The 16,377-nt window shown below is 40.2% G+C and overlaps 1 protein-coding gene across 1 annotated transcript in view; it reads left to right on the top strand.

Moving 5' to 3' along the window:
- SYNE1 (spectrin repeat containing nuclear envelope protein 1) overlaps window positions 1–16,377 on the top strand; it is a 513,156-nt gene that overhangs the window by 268,979 nt on the left and 227,800 nt on the right. Inside the window, 12 exon segments of the mRNA XM_073627830.1 lie at window positions 1,645–1,788; window positions 2,274–2,438; window positions 4,728–5,045; window positions 5,553–5,708; window positions 6,013–6,183; window positions 6,715–7,041; window positions 7,901–7,940; window positions 7,943–8,052; window positions 9,105–9,272; window positions 11,881–12,057; window positions 13,618–13,764; window positions 13,926–14,051. Coding sequence (XP_073483931.1) covers window positions 1,645–1,788; window positions 2,274–2,438; window positions 4,728–5,045; window positions 5,553–5,708; window positions 6,013–6,183; window positions 6,715–7,041; window positions 7,901–7,940; window positions 7,943–8,052; window positions 9,105–9,272; window positions 11,881–12,057; window positions 13,618–13,764; window positions 13,926–14,051 — 2,049 coding nt within the window.

The following is a 16,377-nucleotide window of genomic DNA, read 5'->3' as shown; positions in this document are numbered from 1 at the left end:
GGGATTTTAGAGGCAGGAAAAAAAACACTGCCAGTGCATCCAGGAGCAACAGAGTTTGGGCAGAAAAAAATGCTTGACGCTACTAAAAGCTGCTTAATGCACCTAAACGCTAGGCGCGTTTATTGTTTGAGCATTATTTCATTTCAATGGTTAGAATAAATTATTGTTCTGCCAATGAAATATATTAATTCCCAAGAGCTTGATGCCTGTAAAAACACCTAAAAGCTTGTAAAAGCTTTAAACACTTTTACAAGCGTTAGGCATTTTTTCTGCAAAAATGCTGCTGGCTTCTAGGAGAGTTAAATAAATGTCCTGTGTGCATGAGACCTAAAATAGTAAGACCTAAAGTGATACTAAAGTCTTTTTTTTTTGGTAAAAAACACAAACTCTTCTAGGGTCCCTCTCCGGTGCTCCTGGCCCTCCCTCTTGCCCCCCACAGCAAGAAGCTTGCTATGTGGGCACCTGAGTTGCTGCTCTCTGTGTCCATTCAGACACGGAGCCGTGGCTCGTCCTCTCTCTCCTCATTGGCTCACTGACTTTGGTTGACAGCAGCGGGAGCAAATGACACCCACTATGTTTCTCAGCCATACAGGAGGGAGAGTCCCAGACAGCCGAGTCTCTCGTTGGATCGAGATGGGGCTTAGGTAAGTATTAGGTGGGCTGAGAGAGGCTGCTGCACACAGAAGGTTTTCTTTTTATCTTAATGCATAGAATGCATTAAGATAAAAAAAAAACTTCTGCCTTTACCACTGTAATGCCCCATACACACGGTCGGATTTTCCGACGGAAAATGTGTGATAGGACCTTGTTGTCGGAAATTCCGACTGTGTGTAGGCTCCATCACACATTTTCCATCGGATTTTCCGACACACAAAGTTTGAGAGCAGGATATAAAATTTTCCGACAACAAAATCCGTTGTCTGAAATTCCGATCGTGTGTACACAAATGCGATGCACAAAGTGCCACGCATGCTCAGAATAAATAAAGAGATGAAAGCTATTGGCCACTGCCCCGTTTATAGTCCCGACATACGTGTTTTACGTCACCGCGTTTAGAACGATCGGATTTTCCGACAACTTTGTGTGACCGTGTGTATGCAAGACAAGTTTGAGCCAACATCCATAGGAAAAAATCCATGGATTTTGTTGTCGGAATGTCCGAACAAAGTCCGACCGTGTGTACGGGGCATAAGGCAAAAATGTATATTATATTTAAATTTCAAAATAAAACCTTTTATTTTTTTTATTTTTTTTGTTTTCCTTTTTTCTTAAACTGGGGTTCTACTGTAATGTACAACAAATGAGCAGATATGCTAAGCACGCAGAATTCTTTGTTTTTATGCTATGCTGAGAACATTAGAAATCATGGGGAGCCATAATGTGTTTATGACCACTCTACCTTGGCTTGATAATGTTTAAAAGGCCAGTAATGTCAGTGGGCTAGGTACATTTACAGTAAAGGATAATAGAGCCTTGGAATAGGTTTATTAATGGAAGAAAAACACATTTTACTGGGAGACAGCATTAGACAAAAACTTATCTTGAGTTTTTTCACCAAGAAACTGTGCAGTTAATATTTGCAAATGATTACAGAGTCTGGAACAATACAGAAACACTCTACCACCACTTCATTATTTCTTTCAGTTACTGAATGAAGAGGTTGTAAGTCATGGATCTTTGTTGGACACCATAGAAAAGAAGGGGTCCAGTATGACTGAACATTATGTTACACAGTTGGAACTCCAGGATCTGCAGGAGCGATACAGCGCACTACAAAAAAAGACCAAGGTATCAAGCAGTTGTGAAATTAATTTTACATTTGTTGGAGAATTTTCCCTAAATTATATTAAAATAATAGTAAGTAACTGCTGCAAATTTAGCAATTTTAGACCTGCTTTGTCAACAATTGTCCAGTGTAATGAAAATCAGTGTATGTGATTATATGTACACATACTGTACTGGTGTTGATAACTTTCCTTTGGTGCTCAAACTTTGTTTTTCAGTAATACATAGGTATGTTGCTAAATACCATTGGAAGGTCTTGCAAAGTATTACTCAGGTCCCAAGAACATATTCTCATTAAGATGAAAAATGAACATTTGGAATGCTTCGTGAGATAGCTGATAAACATGTCATGATAATGCTTCTAAAGCTGGAAAATGGTGTGATATCACTTTAGACTCTGGTTGCCCATGGACCTATTAGCAGTTGCAATTTCTGTTGCTTTTGAGACTATTAAATCACTTGTTTAACACAGATATATTCTGTTGTAGGAGGCCATTTCCAAAGCAGATAAAATTGTCTCAGATCATCAAGATTATCAAAAGGGTCTTCGAACATTTGATGATTGGTTACAGCAAGAGATTGAGAAGCTGGATTGTCTGGAGTTGCTGGATGGCAATATTGAGATGTATGAAAGCACACTTCGGGAACTTCAGGTAAACTTAAAAATTGAACATAACATTTTTACATAGCAACTACATCAATGCAGTCAATATGTGAACCAATAAAGACGACTTTGTACACATATGCCAACTATGCTACAGTATATCTATTTAAGACAATATTAGGTACTTCACTTGTATAACTTATAAATATATGGTACTGATAGTGCTCATAAACCTAAGGCGCCTTTCACACGGACGGCTATTCTGCCGCAGTTAAAAGCATGTTTTTTTTCTGTGAAATTCAAGACTCCAGGCACTGCGATCAGCTGCATTTGTACAGTGCGATTAGCTGCGTTTACACACGGTTGCATTTAGCTGTGGTTTGCCATTTCCATAGCAACCCTACAGGGCACCGACTCGTATTGAACGGGGATCCGACTTGGATCCCCGCCAGTGTCAGGCACAGTTTGGTATGAATCTTGAGGGGGAACTCCACGTCAAATTTTAAATTAAAAAACGGCATGGGTTCCCCTCCAAGAGCATACCAGGCCCTTCGGTCTGGTATGGATTTTAAGGGGAACCCCTAAGCCGAAAAACGGCGTGGGGTCCCCCTCAAAATCCATACCAGACCCTTATCTGAGCACGCAGCCGGTCGGTCAGGAAAGGGGGTGGGGACGAGCGAGCGCCCCCCCCGAACCATACCAGGCCGCATGCCCTCAACATGGGGGGGTTGGAGGCTCCTGGATTCCGATAAGCCCCCCACCCGCAGACCCCGACAACCAATGGCCAGGGTTGTCAGGAAGAGGTCCCTGTCCTCATCAACATGGGGATGAGGTGCTTAGGGGTGGGGGGCCCGCAGGGCGCCCCCTTGCCCCAAAGCACAAACCCCCCATGTTGAGGGCATGCGGCCTGGTACGGTTCAGGAGGGGGGCGCTCACTCGTCCCCACCCCCTTTCCTGACCGAGCGGGCTGCGTGCTCGGATAAGGGTCTGGTATGGATTTTGAGGGGGACCCCCACGCCGTTTTTCGGCTTAGGGATTCCCCTTAAAATCTATACCAGACCGAAGGGCCTGGTATGCTCTTGGAGGGGAACCCATGCCGGTTTTTTATTTAAAATTTGGCTTGGAGTTCCCCCTCAAGATTCATACCAAACAGTGCCTGGCATTGGCGGGGATCCAAGTCGGATCCCCGTGCTTGTCGCTAATTGGGAAAGGAAAAAACATTTTTCCTTTCCCGATGAGCGAGCCAGCTCGGCGCTGCTATCCGCAGCTGACACAGTGCACTGCGATTACCTGCGATTATGTGCAGATAGCTGCACTAAATCGCTCCTGGATGCAGTCAATTCTGTTTCTTCTATCCACACCAAACCGCATGTAATGAAAATGCAGCTAAACACAGTGTGTGAATGGGGCTATAGGAAAGCATTGTGTGCGTTTAACTGCGGTAGAACACACAGCTAAAAGCACAATTCTATCCGTCTGTGTGAAAGGGGCCTAAGAGTGATCTGACCAATTTCAGCTGGATGTTTGCTCATACAGATCTGCAGATGGTTAGATTGTGTTCCCACATAAAGCCATCCTCAGATGTCTTTGGCCTGCTCGACTCAAGTAATCAACCTACTTAAGCTAACTGCATCCAAAAAATAATTACTTAGAAGTATGGAAGTATACAGATAATAACAAATACGGTTAAGCTGGCACTACATGAATCACATTTCAGCCGATTCCTGCTGAATTGGCTGAAATTCTTTTCATGGGTGGGCCTGTTTTTTTTTAAATTTTTGTGGATAGCATAGAGACATGTTAACACCCCTGTAACATTTGTTTTGCTGTCTGTGCCCCTGTTCAGAAGATTTCACCTCACTTTCTGTCCCTGTGGCTATAGGGTTTAGAACATTTTGGGTTGTTGTGGAAAGAACGATTGGTGATAAAGCTTCATTGGAAACACCTTTTTCCCATTATAACTATTACAGAAGTGAATTTCCCTTCCTAGGGGTAGATTTCCTCTCACTTCCTGTTGTCTCCCTCCGTTTCTAAGTATGAGTCGTTTGTAAGTCGGGTGTTTGTAGCTCGAGGACAGCATGTAATGTACAACAAAAGCAAAATATGCAATGTTCCTTTGTAATTGCACCATAGAAATGCAACTAGGTTGTGAATGTGCATATTAAGTAATTCCGGCTGACAGGTTAAAAGCTAAAATACCCCCTACCATACCAAAGCCCAGCTTGTGCAGGTTCTAGATTTACAAGTTTAATGTCTTTATATTCAGTAGTGTGCCGTTTGAAGAGAGTTTGGTGGGTTCTTACATCATACCAAATGTGTTACATTTTCTTCTTTTCAGGAACTTCAGATGAGGTGTGCAGAAGGTCAGGCTTTATTAAACTCTGCACTGCATACACGGGAAGATGTTATGCAATGGGGCATTCCTCACATTGAAGATAGGGAATTAGAATCATTACGACAGGACTGGCAAGTGTATCAGCAAAGACTCACAGAGACCAGAGGACAGATTAATGCTGTTCTAAGTAAATTGAAAGTGATGGAAAGAAAGTTCCAGAAGACTGATGAATGGTTGACCTCCGTGGAGGGGAAAGTGAATATTAGAACAGGACGCCAGTCAGACAGAGCGACAAAGGAGATACAGCTGCAACAAATGAAGGTAAAGCCATCGGAAACAATAATTCCAAATAATTAATATTTGTGTTAGGTAGTTTAAAATTGATTCTCTTTCAGTGACCTGACTTGAAGTATTTAGTTGTATTATGTGTTCTAGAACGTGCTTATGTTTTTATGGTTATGTAATCATAATCCGAGAGTAAGAATTTGCTAATAGTAGTCAAGATTATATCACTTTCTTTTTCATCAAATGTATAAAGCATGAAAAAAATCCTAAAGACCATACTGTGTGAAGCTGCAGAAAGGATACAGTTACCCAGTTTATAAATCTTTAGGAATCATTTTTAATGTATTCTGCAATACTTATAGTGATTTTCTTTTATCATTCCCTAAGGCCACTATTTCCTTCATGGATATTTACTATAAAGTCACACATTTGGAAAAACTCCAAATGATCAGTCTTACAGTTTTTTACTTTATTATAATTTTATTACTGATGTTTTTAATTTTATATAATGGAAAGTGTCTAAATCTTTTCTTCATCTTGTAGAAGTGGCATGAAGAAGTGTTAGTTTACAAGGAGGAGGTTGAAGAGGTTGGGTCATTGGCTCAGCAAGTGTTGGAGGAAGGCCGAAGTAGCAGCAGAATGAGTAGCATGGCCACCCTGCTCGCATCTCGTTATCAAGCTGTCAGATTATACATCTTGGTAAATGCTTTCTTTTAAAAAATGTTGATTTTTTTGTTTTATTGAAAATGCACAACTACAATGCCTACTATTTATGTGTTTCATCAATGTAGTTTATGACACAGGTAACTAAGCCATAGATATCAAGACCTTAACTAAGTCATAGCTGTCAAGACCCTTGCTTTGCTTTACAACTAGGCAACACTTTAATTAAGCAACATTTTGATGATGGAATGAGTCATGCTAATGTAACAGTATGTTAGGATAATAATATTTTGTCAACAATTTAACATAATTAATAGTTTGCTTGCCTTCTTTGATTTAGGAACAAACCCAGTTGCTTGAGGAGGAAATAAAAAGCATAGAGGAGTCAGACATTGCCATTAAATCATATACTGACTGGTTTGGAGAAGCACAAAACAACTTTAAAAATGTTACATCAGACATGGGAGTCATGGATAAGTCAGGTCTGGAGAGGAAAATTAAGAAACTTGAGGTAATTCAACCATAAGCTATTGTCTGACTAGAAAATATGCCTATTTGTTCACTTCTGAATGGGTGAATACAGTGGGGGCATTATTCTTCATGAAAAAGTGGGTTTGTTTCACTTCTGTTATTATATGTTATAATACTCTTATCTAAATCCCAGTCTGAAAGGAAAGGTGTCTTCCAAATTACAATACAGAAAAACCTCAGTAAAACTTGGAAGTTGTATTTTTGGACTTACAGTAGTTTTTTTGTTATTGAAGGTCAGCACAGGGAAAAGAAACACACAATGAGAAACACATTGTGTGTACGTTATGTAGGATATACAAACTTACATAGTTATACATTTCACAAAGGAACATTAGTCAGGAGGTCTAAGGTAAGACTTACAGTAGTTTTAGTCGCTATTTGTATTGAGCATAAACTACATATTTGGCAAGTGTATATGTTTTTACAGAAGACCATGGAAAGTATATGTAGATTTTTAACAATTATTTTCTTCTGATTTATAATGTTGCCAATTATTTTCTTCCCCCTCCAGCTTTTATTAAGTGATATGGATATGGGTCATCGATTGCTAAAATCAGCTCGCGAGAAAGGAGAAAGAGTTCTAAAATACTTAGCAGGAGCTGAAGCAGAGCAGCTAGAGAAAGACATACACAGCCACGTGGAGAATACAGAGGACCTGACAAGTTCAATTAGGAAGGAACACACAGCCTTGGAGAAGGGTCTTCATTTGGCTAAGGAGTTCTCGGACAAGTACAAAGTGCAAGCCCAATGGCTAGCAGAATATCAGTCAGTTCTGCAAGCTGATGTGGATCCCAAAACTGAACTATATGAAAAGAAGGCACAGCTAGCTAAATACAAGGTAACCTATACTTTCTGTTCAGCGGTAGGAGAACTGTCATATGCAGGCTAAATGCAGTCTTCCTATCCAAGGGAAATTCCTATCCAAGTTTGTTGCCATACAAACACATGAGATTGGATCTGCTGTACGAGTAAAGTACATTTTTAATATATGGGTCATGATAAACAGTCTTCTCTGCAGACCACAGGATTAAGCAGCGTCATTAGTGATAAGTTAAATATAACTTTTCTTCTGATATTTGGCTTCATAGCACAAGAACATGCACTGAATAATGAACGTGTGTGACAGGTAAAAAGAAGCATTTGTGAGGATCTGCGTGTCACTGAAAGATCAGATTCCCATATGTATCAGAATCTTAAAGCCCAACTGAGTTTGTAAGTTCCAAAACACTTTGAATTAACACACGAACTACAAATTTCATTGGAAGGAGATGGAAGATATTGCTGTTTTAACAAAATAAGGCCTGGAGTTAAATACCATAAAGTCATAGACCTCAGAAAGCTGTTGGATGTGCGGACAACCAATCCAATTAGCTCCAAGCTAGAGAAATTTTAGAGCAGGGCACGCTCTTGCAAACATAGCTGACAGAGATGCATTAGCTTATCATTGGATAAACTGCTACATTGATAGTTCCCCCTGAGTGTTGTTACAATGTGTTCCGGTAGTCCATTCACTTTACTCATAGCAGCCAACATGAATACTGTAATGCCAGGTCTGGGAATCCTGATACTGGATCATTTTCCACTGTATGGGAGTTTCAGTTTTTGCCATGGTCTTAAATAATATACAAAAAGTACAGGATTCTTGTACTTTATCTGCAGACAAAATGTTAATAATGTAATTGTTTCTTTGCGTGCAGTCTATCCAGCAGACTGTTCTCTCCCATGAGCCTTCTATCAGCTAGTCATTGAAAAAGGAGAAGCTTTGTTTAGCATGACCCATGATGCTTCTATGGGAGACAAAATTCAGAAATTGCAAAAAGACTATCAAGGACTGTGCCACATGGCAAAGGTGAGAGAAAGTTTTATTAAAGAAAAAATTAACTTACAGACGTCTGATGTTTTATATGATCAATGATGATAATAAATAAAATGCAAGTTATTGTCAGACAATTTAGAAGTATTTAGTATCAAATATGTGCATATATATATATATATATATATATATATATATATATATATATATATATATATATATATATATATATATATATATATATATATAATGAGAAATATGGGGCTGTCATTTCTAACCCATTCTGAAAATGCTAGTTACCTGGCTACCATGCTTTGTGAGTCATCTAACCGGAACAAGTAGGCAGTGTTGTTGAAGCGTATAGTTATTAGTCATGACACCTATCCCTGAAGCTCTGGGAGTTAAAGATAAATGCCAGCCTTACCTTTAGCCTTGTACAGTTGAACATGCTGTTGCCCTGCACTTAAATTGTTTAGTGCATACTGTGAGCTTCTCACATTGTGCATTAGAACCCACAGCAAGTCAGATAGAGATCATCTCATTTCTTGGCAAGAGGATGTCCAGCATCATCTAGCCTTTTAATCCCCAGCCTAACTGCCCTGGCCTGTCCGTTTCATTTATTGGATTTTAGTTATGTCAATTATGAAGGCTCATCATCATATGTGTGGGCAGTCTGCATGTAAATGTGGACTTCCTAGGAATGACCACTGCTCCAGACAGACACCCATCCATCAAGGCATTTTAATGTTTGCATATTTCCTCCCAAAATGCACGGTGCTGTGATGTTTTAAGAAATCTATGGACAGTACACTGACAGCCCCTTCCAGTAACCATGATCTGCCTATATAGTATATAGAAGCACAAAGGCTCAGTGATGATGCCACTGCATCTAAAATAAGGCACTGAAAATGGAATGGTTTTATTTAAAAATGTAATTACCATGGTGACTGGGGAAAGGGGGGCGGGGGTTTGTAGCTAGCCAGGGAAGGCAAAATATTAAAATTTAGCTATATGGGGTTTTAAAGAGTTTATAGTACTGGAACTGAAATAACTAACTACACTCATCTTTTTTTTTTACCTGCAAATAGACAAGTTTAGTAGATTTGGAAGAAAAAGTAAAGGAGCACGAGGCCTACAACTCTGAGCTGCAGGAAGTGGAGAAGTGGCTGCTTCATATGTCTAGCAGACTTGTGACCCCAGATCTAATGGAAAGCAACAATCTAGAGACCATTACTCAACAGCTGGCAAACCACAAGGTATTGTATCATAGGTTATAAATAAGCTCATGTAAACGCAGCTAAACGGCCATTTTTAGACGCCGGTTTCTAGCTGTAAATCCTTCAGGAGAGGTTAAACAACGTCCCGTGTACATGAAGTCTTATTATGGTGAAATAGTTTAATTTTTCATGTTGTTGTGCTGTCTTGACATGACTGTGGTGTTGAAAATAACATGGTTACTTGAAATTTATAGATCATAGATACAATGGGGGTATTTTTCTAAAGGAGAGACTCTGTCACCAGACCTTACATTTAAATGAATTAATAAGAGCTTGCATGTTTATTTTTTTTTTTAACAAATACATTTAGTTGGAATCTGATCACATTTTAGAAAATTCAATTCCTGTCTGTGCTGGCCTCTGCTCCCGCCCCTGCCCCTGCTACTTTGTATGCAGGCAGCAGGAGCCTGCACAGCTACTTGTAAGCAAATGGTAGGATTTTAGGCAAGGTCATCAATTTATTATCTGTGCACCCATAAAGTAATTAAATAGAAGTACCAGTTGGAGCAAAAATGTAAACAAAGATGGAGCTGATTGTACTATTTTCTAAGTGGAGGATGTGTCACTGCTGGCATTATTGAGTGTCTTCTGCGTGCAAGCTCTTATTATCAGCCTCTCTGTCATCAGACAAATGATAGGCTGTTCAGTGATCTTAAAACATCAATAAGTGTGAGCAAGTGAATACTACAGAGTGTCATTTGAGTGGCAGGTCTGAGTTTGCCTGGGGCTGCTGTCACATCCAAGATGGAAATGCCCAGCAGAAGTTGCAGGCCTATTCAGTATCATAATATCATCAATTACAGGGAGATAAAATGCACAAAACAAAGTGATCTCATATATTATTTTTTGGAAAGATTGTTGCAGATATTAAAAGTACGGGGACAGGGTCTCCTAAGCAAGCTGTGCTCGCTTTAGGTCATCCAATTTGCAATACAAAATCCTGTTTTTTAAATTTGTAACGCTAAATGGTGAAAGTGCTGTCAGTGCAAAATCCACTTGCGCAGACAATGAATAGCTGAGATTTCAAACGTAATGACTCAGATATATGTGGAAACTTCAGAAACAGTTGTCAAATGGAAAAGATGGAATATTCTTCCCAGATGTTGTGGACACACATACCATACAGCAGTGAGTCTAATGGGCTCTGAGCGCTGATTCCTAGCGCTCTAGTGTAGTGAAAATGGAGAGGCCGAATGAGACCAAACCATAAATCCCTGGACTCCAAACCATACGACCGGGTAACATCAATGAACCAGCCGGTGGGTCAGTCCAGAGTATAGCCGTGGAGATAGACGTTCTCAACAGGGGCAATATATAAAGAAAAAATGTAAAAAAGAGTGGCTCCCAATGTGGAAGGCTTATCATATGCCTTCCACATTGCTTTTATACTACTCATTTTTGTGATCACAATTTTTATCGTCTCTGCATCTGTTCCTGATGTATGATCTTAATAAATCTTATTGATTGACCTGCACCATTGGGAGCCACTCTTTTTTACATTTGTTCTGTATATATGGCCCCTGTTGAGAATGTCTATCCCCATGGCTATCCTCTGGATTGACCCACCGGCTGGCTCATTGATGTTACCCGGTCGTATGGTTTGGAGCCCAGGGATTTATCGTTTGGTCTCGTTCGGCCTCTCCATCTTCACTACACTAGAGCGTTAGGAATCAGCGCTCAGAGCCCATTAGACTCACTGCCGTATGGTATGTGTGTCCACCACATCTGGTAAGAGTATTCCATCTTTTCCATTTGACAACTGTTTCTGAAGTTTCCACATATATCTGAGTCATTACGTTTGAAATCTCAGCTATTCATTGTCTGCGCAAGTGGATTTTGCACTGACAGCACTTTCTGCATTTTTGGTGTTTATATTTTGGATACGCACAATATGTGTTGTTTTGCTGTCCTACAGTGAACTTTTTCCTTTTATGCATTCCAGTGCATTTATTTTTTGTGAATAATTTTATTATGGTTTATTATTTTTGATTTGTCATATGTTAGCACTTTTGCACATGTACCTACAGTGGATGTCATATTATCACTTACTCATTAGTAATTTTTTTGCACACAGAGGTATTTCACCATTTAGCGCTACACTAATTGTTTACACATTTATCTAGACTTTGTTCGAGTGTTAGCAGCTTCATTTTTATTTTTGGTTTAGCGCAGTTTTTTCCCTATACACTTTGTTTTTTAAATTCCTCTGGTTATTAATACATCTTTCCTTTGTTTTCGTTCTCAAGTGTAAATCAACCCCAGTGGTTTCTCTGTTAGAACTGGGGAAGTATAACCATCCCTGTGTGTAGGCATCATTAAAAAGCAAGTGTCTGTGAGTAACAAATTGGTTGAAGAAGCCAAAAATAGAAATGCTGGTAAATATTGTATAAAAAGCATGTGAATAGTATGATTACCATGTTGAGGGTCAGTGTGAAACAATGCAGAACAAATTTTGTTAGTTTACACTTTTATTCATTTTCTTGCCTAAACTGTTTATTGTATAACTGTTGTCATCTTTGCAAATCAACCAGTAAAAGCAGGAACTTAATAATGTACCAACTTAATAATGTACCAATGACTTCTGCAGGCAATGATGGAGGACATTGCTGGTTTTGAAGAACGTCTAAACAGTCTTAAACTAAAGGGAGAGACTTTGGTTCTTCATTGTGCCGAGCACCTGCAGGGAAAATTCAAGCAAAATATCCATGCCCATTTGCAAGGGACAAGGGACAGTTACTCTGCCATTTGTAGCACTGTCCAGCGAGTAAGTATTGGTAAACCCAATGTGTATACAAGGAGTTGAGATTGACTTCATACCTGAAAACTGCCCTCACTTTGCTGGTATGGGGCAGGGGCTGTAGTTTTGGGTCGGTGTTTACTTAGAGTGCAGAATTAGCAGATTGCATATAGCACGTGGTCCTGTTCCTATTGGTGGCCCCGTTGTCCCCAAAACACACCTCTATATGCTGGCTGTATCTTCCCCCACCTTTTGAACCCCAAATTATGAGAATTCCTGTGGGGGGAAGTACAGCCATCACAGAGTCCCGCCCCCTGTTTATGCTGAGTGCTCTGTCACTATTATGAATGAACAATCAGTGCTGCATATTCATTCATAAAAGTAAAAGTTCACTTAAAGCTGTAGTTCTGTGTAAAGTATCTGCCGATGCCCTGTTTGAAGTAAAAGCACCCGCAAATACATTACGGAGAGCTGCTGTTCTGAGTGATCTTTTGCACATATACAGCCTAGCAGATGGATCACACAGCACTGTGTGATCATTCAATCTTATGAATAAATAATCTGTAATATCAGGACCAGTGTATGACACAGCTTAACAGCACTGACTGCTCATTTATAAAAATGAAAGCTCACTCAGCGCTGCAGTGCCTCAGCCTGTGTGATCTTTGTAAATTGTAGTGCTGGTCTCTAGAGCGTCCCCTACAAAAAGAACAGACATGAACGCGCAAGCACCTAGTGCATTAGCCAAAAATGTATTGGAAGGTATAAAACTGGTAAAAATGGATACTCACAAAGAGCGTTAAAACCACAAGATGCCATACAGTGCAGCATACATGTACTCTGACAACACCCCACTATGCTGGCAAGCTGACACGTTTCCAAAAAGCACAGCATATTGACCAATGAGCAATGGCAGGCTAATGGTAGGCTGCATACAGTGTGCTTATTAGGATTAATAGACACGAAGGCAACTGTATATAGTAAAGTCCACCCCTTTTAATATAAAAAGGTCAAAATATTTCATTTATAGCACACTATTAAAACCTTTGTATTTGCACGTGTCATTTATTAGCCATAGATATTTGTTATATGTCAAGTTATGCCGTGTACACACGGGCGCACTTTTCGGCATCAAAGGTCCGATGGTCTTTCCGACGGACTTTCGAACGAACGGACTTGCCTACACACGCTCACACCAAAGTCCGACGGATTCGTACATGATGACGTACGACAGGACTATATAAGGAAGTTGATAGCCAGTAGCCAATAGCTGCCCTAGCGTCAGTTTTCGTCCATCGGACTAGCATACAGACGAGCGGATTTTTCGACCGGGCTCGAGTCCGTCGGAAAGATTTGAAACATGTTCCAAATCTAAAGTCCATCTGATTTTCGACCGAAAAAGTCAGCTGCGGGTCCGATGAAGCCCACACACGGTCGGCTTGTCCTACGGATTCGTTCCGTCGGACCAGTCTGGTCGAAAAGTCCGCCCGTGTGTACATGGCATTACTTTTTGAATTTATTTGTCTTTTGAAGAAATATATCTGTTTAGTACTGGTTGCACACTTAAATCATTGTGTTTAACCACAGGTTTATTTAAGTTTGGAGAATGAACTCCAGAAGCATGTCAGTCACCAAGACACAGTGTTGCAGTGCCAGGCCTGGCTGGCCTCCGTGCAGAAAGACATAGAACCTGGCACCAAAGCTCCTCTCGGTCTAGCAGAGGCAACAAAGCAGGTTAGTTAAGAAGTCAAAAAGCCATTTTGAGCAGCATTTAATTTTAATATTAATTTTCATTGCCAAGCTATCTAGCACCAGTACTAACATTCATTGCTGTAATGAAATATTGTTAATTTTAAAGGTACTAATTTATCATGGCATTATGTGTGTCCATCCAGGCAAAGCATTTCAGGACTCTGCAGGAGCAGGCCAACACGTACTTGGATCTCTTATGTACTGCTTGTGACTTGTCTGATGGTGCTGTGAAGAATGTAGCAATCAATGTTCAGCAAACAAAGCAAACAGTAAGAATTGCATTGCCCTATAAGAGAAAAGATTGTGTGTGCCTGGTAACAACTAGTTGCTGTCTAAATGCTAGTAAACTGATAGCAGTATGAAGATCACGTTTCTTGGATGAAAACTTTTCTCTGCTCTATCTCCAAGGAATAACTATGGGCCACCTCTAAGTGCTTCACGTAAAAACTGTCGATGTTATCCCATGGCAAACACTTATATTTATGCTTTCTTTCTACCGCTGTCATTACCTATTACAGGTTTCCATCTGGTTGATTAGTATGAAGTAATGCAGACAGTTGTGTCACACACTTTCATAAATAAAGCCCACTATGTCTTGTATTGTTGCCACAGGGGATTTAATTACTTATAAAAGACAGCAATCACAGTGTGTTAGTGTGGAGCACCGCACTGTCCTTTATATAATTCTAACACAATGGTATGTGCATTTAGTTTATGTATTCAAAAATTTTCATCTTGTAGACTAAATACATACTGCTAAGATTATTGGCTCCTGGCTAAAACAAAATGCTTACTTAAAGGGTTCACCAGACTATCAGGATTGAGTTTGCATCCTTCTAATGCCCCGTACACACGGTCGGATTTTGTTCAGACATTCCGACAACAAAATCCTAGGATTTTTTCCGACGGATGTTGGCTCAAACTTGTCTTGCATACACACGGTCACACAAAGTTGTCGGAAAATCCGTTCGTTTTAAACGCGGTGACGTAAAACATGTACGTCGGGACTATAAACGGGGCAGTGGCCAATAGCTTTCATCTCTTTATTTATTCTGAGCATGCGTGGCACTTTGTCCGTCGGATTTGTGTACACACGATCGGAATTTCCGACAACGGATTTTGTTGTCGGAAAATTTTATCTCATGCTCTCCAACTTTGTGTGTCGGAAAATCCGATGGAAAATGTCCGATGGAGCCCACACACGGTCGGAATTTCCGACAACACGATCCGATCGGACATTTTCCATCGGAAAATCCGACCGTGTGTACGGGGCATAACAGGCAATACATTATGGGAAATGTTAGACACAAAAGGAATTGGCCAAAATCTGCTTGTGGTGGTCAGGGTGATCTAAGGTCTACTTGTTGATATGAGGACTGAAAACGAATGATGTTATTAATAACCCTCTTAGGTTAAGAAAAAGTGAACCATCTTTTTAGCTTGTTCTAAATAGTCCAAATGCATGAGTGTCATGCTAATTGCCTGTGCCGAGTGTGCTTGTTTAAATGTAAAGTTAAAATGTATTTCATGCTAAAAACATGTTTTCTAGTTTTGGATAGATTGAAGGAAGATTAGAATTACTGTTGAGTTTGTACTGCTATAACTGTTGTACTGCTATGTTAGGGCACTTTCACACTGAGGCGCTGGGGTGTTGGCGGTAAAGCGCTGCTATTTTTAGCAGCGATTTACTGTTGTTGTAGTGGCGCTTTTTGGCCGCTAGAAAAAGCACATTTAACCCCGCTAGTGGCTGAAAAAGGGTTAAAAGCACCCGCAAAGCACGCTGCCCATTGATTGCAATGGGCCAGGGGCGCTTTAGGAGCGGTGTATACACTGCTACTGAAGCGCCTCAAAGATGCTGCTTGCAGGACTTTTTTTAGTGTCCTGCCAGCACACCGCTCCAGTGAGACAGCCCTCATGTTTTATTAAACTTCACTCTGCAGTGGCTGTGTGTGCTGTATGAACTGTATGGAGCCTTCGCTCCATACAGTAAACAGCACTGTGTTCCAAAGAGGGCTTCCTGTCCTGCACCTAAAATTGAGTCAGGCTGAGCATCACTCCGCCATTCAGAGGAAGCTTTGGATTTTATAAATGAGTATAAAGCTTTCTCTGATTAAACATTAAACAATAAGCAATACAATTTTGGAGAGAGCATAAAAATACAAATTTATTTCTTTCCCTGTTGTTGTTGTTAAAGGGTTCCCCCTCACTTTTTGTCTGATAAAATGTCAGAAGGACAGGAAGTGAGGGTACATTTCGCTAACAGATCCTCAGATAGCATTACAAGTCCTTTCCCACTCAAAAAGGGTCCTTTACATATACAAAAGGAAAGAATCTTTGGCTGGACATGCACTTTAACCTGACCATACATGTTAAAACCTGACTGTACAAACACTTTGGATCTAACAACAATTATGTAGTGCAAGAGACTACCTGACTTGATACATACTGAATGGATTGCCTAAAGTGTATCCAAAACCCAAATTCTTTTTAGGTTTGGAAAGAGTAGGTAAGGGTTAGAACCTCTGTTAGGGTTTTTTTTTGCAATCCTGTCTCTGCTGGGTAGACTCACCCTTTGTTTAGTTTAATGACCATGAT

This window comes from Aquarana catesbeiana, linkage group LG04 (genome assembly GCF_042186555.1).
Source record: "Aquarana catesbeiana isolate 2022-GZ linkage group LG04, ASM4218655v1, whole genome shotgun sequence".
Lineage (NCBI taxonomy): Eukaryota > Metazoa > Chordata > Amphibia > Anura > Ranidae > Aquarana > Aquarana catesbeiana.
This window is presented reverse-complemented; position numbering and strand designations above follow the sequence as displayed.